At 43.2% G+C, this 11,419-nt stretch overlaps 3 protein-coding genes across 3 annotated transcripts; 2 read left to right on the top strand and 1 right to left on the bottom strand.

The window, feature by feature from the left end:
* Positions 1-497: 497 nt before the first annotated feature.
* Positions 498-2,382, top strand: LOC147159040 (adenosine 5'-monophosphoramidase HINT3-like). The gene is made up of 5 exons (XM_086061093.1): positions 498-645; positions 1,154-1,271; positions 1,353-1,422; positions 2,014-2,140; positions 2,234-2,382. Exons 1-5 carry the CDS (start codon positions 565-567, stop codon positions 2,306-2,308), a joined length of 471 nt encoding a protein of 156 aa, XP_085917219.1. The 5' UTR covers positions 498-564; the 3' UTR covers positions 2,309-2,382.
* A 314-nt stretch (positions 2,383-2,696) lies between these two features.
* Positions 2,697-4,637, top strand: LOC147159041 (adenosine 5'-monophosphoramidase HINT3-like). The gene is made up of 5 exons (XM_086061091.1): positions 2,697-2,882; positions 2,944-3,061; positions 3,602-3,671; positions 3,735-3,861; positions 3,934-4,637. The coding sequence occupies exons 1-5, from the start codon at positions 2,697-2,699 to the stop codon at positions 3,979-3,981; spliced, it is 549 nt and encodes a 182-aa protein (XP_085917217.1). The 3' UTR covers positions 3,982-4,637.
* A 4,339-nt stretch (positions 4,638-8,976) lies between these two features.
* On the bottom strand, positions 8,977-11,033 carry insm1a (insulinoma-associated 1a). The gene has a single exon (XM_086061090.1). The coding sequence runs from the start codon at positions 10,852-10,854 to the stop codon at positions 9,745-9,747; it is 1,110 nt and encodes a 369-aa protein (XP_085917216.1). The 5' UTR covers positions 10,855-11,033; the 3' UTR covers positions 8,977-9,744.
* Positions 11,034-11,419: the final 386 nt, after the last annotated feature.

Raw genomic sequence — 11,419 nt, forward strand, 5'->3', positions numbered from 1 at the left:
ATATTGTGTTTATTAATCATTTGCAAGACGTGTTCAACTACAATTTAGCTACATTTGCCTTCATTATTTAGAAGAAGATAAAGTCAATAATTTGAGGATATTTATCAAAAAGGTCATTGCATTTTGGGAGGATTTAAAGGGGGGGCTTTTTTCAATGAACATTATATATTTAAAAAAAAAACACGTATACAAAGCATGTAGAAAATTTGAACACATACATTGTATAAAACATTTTTTTAAGTACCTAACAAAATACTCCAGGGAGGTTACAAAGGACGTTCTGTAGAAACTAAACAAAATAAAACAAGATATAGAAAAAACAAGATGGAAAGTTTGCCCGTGGAATTGTTTTGACAGCTTTTAGATTCGTGTAGAAAAGGAAAAGTGCACTTTTATAAACATAAAAACACAACGAAAGTTGGTTTCTTGTGTACGAATTTGGAGCCATGAATATAAAATGTTTTTCTATGAATAACATTTTGCTACCGGCTTTGTGCTGGTGACGTCACGGAATCGAAGGCAGGAGGACACTCGAAGGTGTTTCTGTTTCAAAAGTGAAACAAAATGGACACAAGCCAAAACGATTGGTGTACTTTTTGTATGATCGCCAACGGGCAAGACGAAGAAGCTCAAGTTTTAAAAAAGGTAAGAAAACGTCTTTCGTGGGAAATTGTCATTCGAAGCCGGGATGGCACAACCAGGAAGTGAATGTTTTTGTTTACATTGTAAATGCAGTAAAATGTCATGACTGTTTCATTAGCGCAACTAAAAGCACAAAAGTCTTCGAGGTGAAACACTCAAAAGTTGATTTTAAAATCGTGCCTAAACGTAAAGTAGTACTTAGTTTGTAATACATGTTTAATTTGCCCGGCGGTGCGTTCAAGGACTCTAGTTACACATTTTTACTCTCTGAGAATAAGGATCTGTGGTTTCACGAATATTGCTCTCCCATTTTATATATATATATATATATATAAAAAACAAAAAAAACTTGCCCACGTTATGGAGCTTGTAAAAGTCCCTGAACGCACCACGGGTTAATTTTTTTCCCAAGATCTGAGGAACATCTGTGGCGCCTGAAAGATGCTTGTTTCACTGATTGACACCTCGTGGTGCGTTCAGGGAATATAGTTTAAGTGTGAATCCCCTGCAGGATCAGGAGCTGGTGTGTTTCCGGGACATTTGCCCTGCCGCCCCTCATCATTACCTGGTCGTCCCCGTTGAGCACATCGAAGACTGTTTCTCGCTGCACGAGGGACACGTCCAACTTGGTCCGTGTGTCTCAAATCACATCGAAGTTCACATTCTTGTAACAATGCTGTATCGTAAAAGTTCGACCTGCTGTATTGCAGTGGAAAAAATGGCTGCCGTGGGGAAAGCCGTACTGCGGGACCAAGGAGTTGCCGATATGAAGGACGTCAGGTCGGACAGAAAACACATGTTGCCTTCAGTGGTTCACTTTTGCCATCTTTTGTCACATTACAAACATGAAATACATTTTGCAAATGGGTTTAAACAAAACGATTCGCTATGCAACACCTTATAAGGATGTGAATTTTTTGGACATTATTTCAAATGTATTTAAAAAAATCTTGGAATTTTTTTTTTAAATCCAGATATTTTCTTAACACCTCAAAATGCAACATGAAAAAATGTAATAGGATTTTTCTTTGCAAAAAAGAAATAATATATATTTCATGAAATGTATTAAAAATAGAACAAATACATATTTTACATCACCGAGCAACATGTTTTTTTGTTATTTTTTTAATAAAAGGCTACAAATATATATACTTATAGTAAAGTCACATTTTTACAATGAAAGAAAACAAAGGAAAAGACCTCATACGTAAATCGGCCTTGTGACAGGAATAGTAGTTGATGTGTGCTAACAAAATGGATTCCATTTTGTAAGACAACGAAATGTGTTGAGCGTGTCTATTTGTTTTTCTTTGTTCTCTTTTTCTATTTGTTTTTTGATGACGCTGTCGTTGACAAACGCGTGTTTTGCAGGATGGGTTTCCATCAGCCTCCGTACACGTCAGTCCATCACCTCCACCTGCACGTTCTGGCACCGGCCAGCAAGATCACAGACGTCATGCTGTTTAAATTCCTACCCGGAACCTTGTCCTTCGTAGACGTGAGTGGCGGCCATCTTGGCTTTCTGCATGATTTGGGCTAGGAATGACATCCGATCTTCCTTCTCTAATGATGGATCTTTATTTTTTCCTAGGAAAAGAAACTGAGGAAGCGGCTGCGAAGTGTCCCCCCTCCCCGTCAGAACTGCCAATTTGGGAAAACGGAATGAAATGTGATCGTCGCGATGACGCAACAGCACGATAGCATGACGACCACGAGGGCTGGCCCCCACCACGTTTTGATTTGTTCTTATTTTACGTGGGCAATACTTTTTAATAACATCATGATTTGAGATCATCTACAAAGTGTTCCGAGTTTAAACTTTGGCCTACTGTGCGACTGCAGACAACAAACATTTTGCATTCATTGATTACCTTGTACATTTTATTTTATTTTTTGTGCTTTTGTCTTTTTGTTTTTAATTCCGGTTCACACATCATCTGAGACCATATATATATAAAGATTCACTTTCTGTGACACTTGAAATGCCTTAAGTGGTCAAACTGCACACGCTCAGGGCGTTTCAGCAAACACTTGTTGACGTCGACGTCTGGGAAATGATGACATGTCCGGGTGCCCGCGAACGCACCCCGGCTCAATCTGCTCGGTCATTGACAGCTGATTCACACTCCGACTTGAGTTCATATCGCTTCCAAATGGCGACTCAATTGGCCGCTGACGATGACGAATGTCCTTTTTGCCAGATCGCCAACAGCCAAAGTGACACCGAAATCCTCATGAGCGTGAGTAAATGTTCTTCAGTGAGTACTTTTGGGTGTTGTTTTGACTCTTGTTTACGTGCAGGATGAGGCGCTGCTGTGCTTCCGGGACGTCAAGCCGGGCGCTGGCCATCATTTCCTGGTAATCACCAGGACGCACATCGGCAACTGTAAAGCTCTGCGAGAGCAACACATTCCCACAGGTAAGTGGGAAAGTTCACCTTGGTGTTGTTTCTGTGGAATCAATAAAGTTGCGAGCGAGAAGTCTTCGTTTGAAGCCAGGATAGCAGCGGCAGCTTTAATTTACAACTTCCGATCGTTCCGTGATGATAACTTTATTTATTGGTGTATGAAATCAACTTTCCCTGTAGAAATTATTTGAAAATTATTTGGGGTATATGCGCGGGCATAATCCCCAAATCGAGGCTGCAGGAAGATAGAAGGGACTCTACTGACACCAAGTGGTGAACAACTGTCATTGACAGCCGAAGGATTAAAAAAACATGTTGAAAAAAAGTTGCTACAATACAAAAATAAAAACAATTTAGGATTTGTTTCTGTTCCATGTTACATAAAATTACAAATAGGTGAGTGAAGCAGTTAAAAAAAAAACAGCTAATAAGTGAAATTGTGAATGTGCAATTGCAAATATGCAGCGCTACCTCAATCAAGTGTCGTTTGTGTGGATTTTCTGACTTTTTTTTGGTGCTTCATGACTATAATGTGATGTTTTTTGTTGATAGTGGAGCGCATGGCTGAGATGGGAAGATGCGTGTTGGAGAAAAATAAAGTGCGAGACCTCACGGATATCAGGTGAGTCGCAATTCCACGTGGAAATCCAGAAATCATGTTGAGAATCTTTGCGGCGAACTTCAGGCTGGGCTTCCATGTGCCTCCGTTCTCGTCGGTGGCTCACCTGCACCTGCACGCGCTGGCCCCGGCCAGCAAGATGAACGAAAGCTCGCAGCGGCGATACGGCCCGGGTTCGCACTGGTTCATCACAGTGAGTGACGGCAACGGCGGCAATTTTTGGCCGACTCGACACCCTCACCACACTTTGGCTCCCGTCTTGCAGGTCGACCAAGCGCTGGCCCAGCTCAGAACGCGAGGCAGAATCAAATAAATTCTTGTCAACCTGCCATCAAGAAAACAAAAATATTCATCGTGCTGAAGTCATTCCAGGGAAAATGTCTGTCAAAGGCATTTTAGGAGAGTTATTATAATCACTATATATATATATATATATATATATATATATATTTTTTTTTTTAAAGTTTTAGATTGTTTTGGTAATATATTAGAAATATTTAATTGCTATGTGTGTATATATATATATATATAAAATGTCTTGTTTAAAAACATTTTGTATTCAGAAATACTTAGTATAACATCCATTATCCGAACAGCTTATAATTCCTTGCCATATAATATTGTTACATTTTTGTGTGTTTTTTTTTTTTATCATTTCAGGGGTTTTTGCTAACAATATTTTGTTATAGTCGGTGAAAATGAAATATTTCACAAATTAAATACGCTTTCAAGTAGGTGCATATATTTTAATTTAAAAATGATATGTTGTAGTCCAAACTTTTAATGGGCAGTGTATGTATTTTTTAATGTAAATATAGTGCAATGACACATGTCAACCACTTGGCGTCAGTAAAGTCATTCCAGCTTCCTGCAGCGTTGATTCAACTTGTGTCTCTATTTCAAAAATATAATTTAAATACTATCTAGCATTTATTTTTGAGGAAAATCCGCAGGACACTACCTTTTAAATAAGATAAAAATAAAATAAAAAGAGTCTGAAGCGAAAGTAGAATTGAAGAACAAATGAAAAGTCAGCAGTTTAAATGACGTCCAGCCAATAAGATCCTTGATTGATTTGAAATGGTTAACTGTCAGAACTGCTCGTTCTCGTTTTGAGTTGATTGCTGCGTTTGCTTTATTAACCATAAGGTAAGATGCTGAATGAATAATTATTTGCCACACAGTATTGAAACTTTGTTATTCAAGGCTTAACTCTATCCGTTTGTAGCCTCCTGAAAGCGAACTGCGGTCACTTAAGCGACGTCATTGTTAGCTAAATGATTGTTAGCTAATCCAGTCGAGCTAAATGATTGTTAGCTAATCCAGTCGAGGCGGTGAACAGTTTTCAGTTGACTTTAAACTGACATGTAGGCTCTAAAACAAAATGTCGAACTGTAGGATCCGACTACAGGAGCCGCCAAGCGAGTGAAACGTAGCCAAGTATGCGATTAAATGACGGAATTGGTGAGTTGTGTTTGCATTTCTTTCGCTCCCATTGTTTGGATTAGCCAAGACTATCCATTCATTTCAATGTGTCAGCCTAGCCTAGCTTAGTTTAGCCTAGCCGCTTCCTGGCTGTTTGTTGTGTTGTCTTGTTATGTGTCATCATGCGATATTTCTCTGAATGTGATTGGAGTGCTTTAAGGCCCAGTCTCTTAGTTAGTATTTTGTCTTTTTTATTTGTGTAGTGAACCCTTCAATATAAACAAGACTATATATTTTTCTATAGTTAGACATTATTTGAGCATTAAACAGGGAGGCAATGATAATTCTAATGTTGCTTTGGAATTTTTGATCATGTGTGAAAACCAGATTATTAATTTGATCTGCTTTTATGCAGGCCAGTTTGTGATAACAAGCTATGAGCCCAATCTGGTCCTGAAACCTGGAGACTCTGCCCGGAGTTTGAACCTTCACCGCTCTGGTCGGGCTGGTAGGAGGCTGCATCTTTGTGCAGCCGCTCCCTTTTATTATCGTTATTAGTAGTAGTAGTATTATTATTTATTCTTTTTTGGCCTAAACACTATCAGAAGCACTCTTCTACATTTTTAACCTCCAACCATCCATTTTTTGTACCGCTGACCTTCCTGACTGTCCACCCCAGACGAGGTTGGGTACACCCTTGATTGGTTGCTAGCCAATCACAAAACACATATTCACGCTCACATGCACTCATTGTTGCTGTTCGATGCTGTCGGTTCTGTTGAATGAACAATAAGATGCTGAGTGTTCTCTCGAGGGACGTGTCGACATCTTTACCAGGTAACGAATCCCTCTGCCCCTTATGTCTCCCTGGGGGGGGGCGGCAGCCGTATTGTTTGACTAGAGGATAACGATACAGATGAGGACACACAACACAACAAGTATCATTTGTCTTTTTTATTTTACCACAAAGAGGGAAAAAAAGAAAGGTATACAGCAAAATTGTTAGAGGCGAGCCCCCGCAAGGAATGTTTGTGTTTTTGTGCTTCGGAAATTAAAAGAACAAAACAATTTATTTGTATAACTTAATTAACATGAATCATTATAGAAGTTGCATTTCACCTTCACTAGAGTAGTTTTTTTCTTCTTCTTCTTCTTATTATTATTATTATTATTGTTATTATTATTATCATTATTACTACTACTACTACTACTGGCCAGGATTGGCTACTGCACTTAGAGGCATATGCTCCTGGCAAGGGTCAAAGGTTAAAAGAAAGATGGCCATCTCAACTCAAGTTGGTGTTTTTTGAAAGCATTACTTCATGACATCCAACGCATTATTTTGACATTTTGCAGTAACTTGAAAGATCACGAACGTTAAATAGCATCAAGCCGCTTCATCATCGTCATCTCCTCGCCGGAACAAACAAACGGTAAGTGAACGCTTTGAAGCCCTGCTGACATCCGCACCTGCTTTTGAATTTATGATACTAAATTGGAACCTTGAAAAAATGGCACAAACAAGACAACAAAAAAAGCAGAATTAAAAGTCCAAAAATCATGAATCAAAATAACGCAGGACGAGCAAAACACACAAACGGCCCTGGTGCTGAACTTTGCACGCCCTTGCAGTAAACTTAGTAGGACAATATCAGCACGATGATGATGATGATGATGATGAAGAAGATCGAGAGCAAGCTTTCAGCGTCTCTAAGGTGCAATTACGCCACCACTATGACTCCATTCGGTTCGGCTTTCATTAGTGCCGCCTGCCGTGGTGTACGACTCCTCAAGTGTGTGTGTGGCGTGCTGTTATGTGGCCACATATGCACGCACGCACGCACACACACACACATTATTACTGAGTATTGGCATGTCCAAACATGTACGTACATACAAAAGTGTAAACGCTTTGCTTGCTTGAGCGCGGGGACTCGCGCATGTTTCCCCATGGACCAGCAAGGACACACGCAAACAGGAAGAGGAAGCGGCCCCTCCCCAATTTAGGAGGATGGACGATGACGCACAAATCATGACGAGGACGCAGAAGGTCGTCGACAAATACGCAGGAGCCGGATCAATATTCGGCCGTGGAGGAATGAGCCAACGCTCGTCAGAGAAGCACAATTATGTTCATCAGTTGTCATTGGGCCTCGGTTGCTATGGCAACTGTCTGATGCTCTGTTGACAAGTGGCTCAGGTGGCTCCTCTAATGGATACCCCCCATTCCCTCACTTCTAGCAACCCCCCTTTGCAGAAGTCACTTCTGGTGATTGGTCATGCCTCAGCCATATTGAGATTTTTGGGGGGTTAGCGCCATGGCAACAGATATTTGGCTCTGCCCAACCTAAAAACAAGAATGCCTTCCCTCAGTGTGCGTCAAGGTCACTGTCGTTGGTGGAAAAACAAATGTAGTAACAAAAAAAATAAATTGAAAATACATTTTTGTTAAAGAGAACAATAATAATTAGTAACACCGTGTAGTGTTTAACTAATAATTCATTCATTTAAAGAATTGATATCAAAACTAGGCACAAAAAAAAGCGTTGTAACATCAATTTATATATATTTTTGTAATCGTAGGTCACTAATTGCACGACTCACATGTTCGTTTCCAAAGTTCAATGCTAAACTTAGCTTTCCACGTTAACTTCAATGTTACCTCTAACATTAGCTTCAATGTTACCTCTAACATTAGCTTCAATGTTACCTCTAACATTAGCTTCAATGTTACCTCTAACATTAGCTTCAATGTTACCTCTAACATTAGCTTCAATGTTACCTCTAACATTAGCTTCAATGTTAGCGCACGCTAACCTCCAAGTTACTGCTAATCTTGGCTTCAGATGTTAGCATCCAACATTAGCTTCAAATTTGTAGCTTTTTCGTATTCTTCTTATTATTAAGAGAATGTTGAACTAAGAGTTGTAATGGTGTGACAGACGTCGTGACGAAAAGAGGCTCAAAAGGAGAAGCTGCTGCTCTTTTAATTGACATGGAGTGCGCGATTAAGCTTTCCCTAATCCGAGCCGTGATCTGCACCACATGGCGGGCGACCCGATCATCCGCGCTCACCTGCATCGCACCACATGACGACACTTTGTAATCATATTTTCCGCCATCCCAGCGCAGTTGCAGGTGGATTACGCGAGCTCTTCTTCTAATCAACAACTGCAGCAGTTGCCAAACAATGGGACGTTCTGTTCTTATTAAGGCGGCAGCTGAGCGGGCGCTTATCCCAGCTGACTTGGGGCAAAAGGCAAGTTATTGACAATTCTGATCTTGCGTCAAAATGGCCGTCTTATACTTAGTGAATTGACTTTCTCCGCTCGGCATTGGACTTCGGATCCTTGTCATTTGATTGGTGAGGATTATTTTGATTTGAAAATGTGATGAAACGTGAAAAGTTCCATACGGTACCATAATAAAGGAAAGTTGACCGGCACATATTTGCAATTCAAACCCTGGTTTAATCAGTTGTGTTATTTTTTTTCTCAGATCATGTTTTTAATTTTTATTTTTTTTACGTGTTTTGTATCATGATAATAAACATTGGCTATTTGCAGTCGAGCCTGGTCCGCTGCACGTTGATACCGATATTATTGTGTACAAGCTAATGGCTAGCTTAGGATAACCAGTTAGCCATTTAGTGAGGTCATTTCGGTGAATGCTAGAATGAGAAGGTAGGAATGTTTTGGAACCACAAATTTAGGGTGACCAGACGTTGTCTTTTTTACACCGTGTCCGGGAATTATAAATTCATTTAAATGTCCGTTTTTCCTTTTTCTGACTAATAAGAGGTGAAGTGCAGCGTGTTACCGCGACTGGTATACCACGATCTCGAGGCCGGGCGAGAGTCCTCTTTTTTTGGAAATGACAACAATTGCAGTCAGTTTGGTTTTTATTCTTTTTGGACATTTAGCAAAAGAGTGCGGAAACATCCAAAGCAAAACGGCTACCAATCACAATAAAAGAAAGCAAAACGGAATAAATTGAAGTCACGATTGCATCCAGGTCAGAGTTGATTGCTAAAAGTCACAGTAAGCGCATCCTTCATTTTACACACAGAGTAAGAATGTATCTGAATAAATACACACACAATAAATACATAAATAGGAGCAAAATAGTGGCAATACAGAAGGCTTGGAGTGGAAGCTTTAAAACAAATAAGAGAACATTAAGGCAGTTTTACAGCAAAAGTTTCTAGTCCAAAGGCATTAGTGGTTATGCTAGTTGCTTTGTTTTGCTACTTTACAATCTAAAGAGCCAAAAGCTCGTTAAAGCTAAACATACGTCAGCGTGCTAACAGCACAAAATATCCTCCTGGGGCAAAGGCACTGAACCCCCCACACCCCCTTCTATTTTATTGGGTTGTTATTACAATATTTTTTTTCCTTAACCTGATTTGAATGCTTTCCCTTTCATTCAGATGACAGTTTAGAAAAACAAATGACGCTAACGGCAGGTAAACAGAAACATTGTTTCCTTTGAAGGAGATTTACAGACATCCATTTTCAAGCATGTTTGTCATCAGTGGCTTGCGGCTGAGCTGAAGGCGGACTGGTCGCCAATCGGTGAATTAGTCGCAGAGAGACAACGTGCTGGTCACGACACGCCGGCGGAGTCTGGAGTGAAGCTGAGTTTCGGAACCTCAGAACCGCGAGATTGACGCGCTGACCACTCGCCGGTGGTGCCGCGGCGGCAGGTGCAGCAGCACGACGTTACCGTCCTCGGACGGGTGGCAGCGGTTGACGTGGCGGGTGAGTCCGGGCGAGCTACGGAGGACGGCCGGGCAGTGTTTGCAGCGGAAGGCATGCGGTGGGCGGCGATGTTCTGGGCCGGGCAATGCCTCGCCGCACATCGGGCACGCGTGTGCACCGGCGGCTCCGCTCAGGTCTACTGGGACTTGAAGCGCGGCCACGTGTTTTTGTAGACAGGTGTGACGCTTGCACTCGAGCAGCTCCTCCTCTTCGGACTCGGACGGGCCAGCAACAGACGCCTCCGCCGGCCGCCCTTTCTGCTCCGTCTTGGGCTTGTGCCAGCGGCGGTGCGACGCCAGATTGGCAGGGCAGCTGAACACCTTGTCGCATTCGGGGCAGCGGTACTCCACCCGGACTATTCTGGAGCAGCGGTGCTGGGCCAGCCCGAGTGGGTCGGCGTATGCTTCCCCGCACAGCTGACACACAAACTCGCCACGGCGGGGCGCGACGTTCCCGCCACTCGGGGAGGGCCGCCGCTCCATCGGAATGGCCCGGATCTTCAGCCCCAGAACGGGCGAGGTGGTGACGTCATCCTCAAAGTGCAGCTTCCGGACAGTCTTGACTCTCTTGGCGGCAGGTTTGACTTTGCACTCGGGGTCGGCGGCTCGCTTGGTGACGGTACTGGAGCCCATGTTGAAGAGGTGCCCCAAGGCGGTGAGCGCGGCGGCCGCGGCAGGAAACGCTTCGGCCGACACCGGCGAGGCCAAACCGGAACCAGGGTGTCTCTCGGTTTCCCGCTCTGCACTCACCGGCCGTGTCGGGCTGTAGAGTGCCAAATATGCCCCCTCTGGGATGCCGAAGCGGACGGCTTTGCTCTCGCGCTCTGGTGCCGCCGCCAAGGCCAACGGCGGCACCGGCCAATGGGTGCGCATGGACGGGTGCTCGCGCTCTTGCCCCGAACCCCCCAAAGGCTTCCGCTCCTCTTCCTCATCCTCACACCGCGAGCGGTACGACACCAGGTTGACTCTCTTGCTCCTCTTGACCAGGAAGCCTCTCGGCATGTTGACCAGCTTAAGGCACTTTTGTGGCTGAGTGGGAAGTGGGAGGGGGGTGGGACTCTGGGACTCTGGGACTCAGGGAGGGGTCCAGTCTTGGCGGGTTCTGCTGGTGCTTAACAACTGCACTCTTTTTAAAGCCGCATGAATTTCTTCCTCCTCCCTGTTGCTTCATCTGCAACCAATCAGAGAGAGGTTACCCCCCCCCCCCCCCATTCTCCCTCTTGGGCTTGGATGAGCGTGTGTGTGTGTGTGTGTGGGGGGGGGGGTTGTTAGGGAGGCAGATTGCAAAGCAGATGTAGCATGAAAAAGTATTTGCCCCCTTCCTGATTTCTTTGTTTTTTGCATATTTATCACTCGCAAAGGTTTTATTTCATCAAACCAATTTTAATCACTGACTTTTCCACATAGGGGTCAGATAGGTTGGTAACCCCCACCCACCCCCTTCCTCTGCGCATGGGGTTGACCCGGGCACACGCCACAGCAGCTTGCTTTTACGCTTGGATGACTTCCTGTAGGCACGCACGTGCCTCCGCTTCCTTACAATACAAAACAAAACAATGCTACCGCG

Source organism: Leptonotus elevatus, chromosome 18, assembly GCF_054856555.1.
Source record: "Leptonotus elevatus isolate MCC_2025b chromosome 18, RoL_Lele_1.0, whole genome shotgun sequence".
NCBI lineage: Eukaryota > Metazoa > Chordata > Actinopteri > Syngnathiformes > Syngnathidae > Leptonotus > Leptonotus elevatus.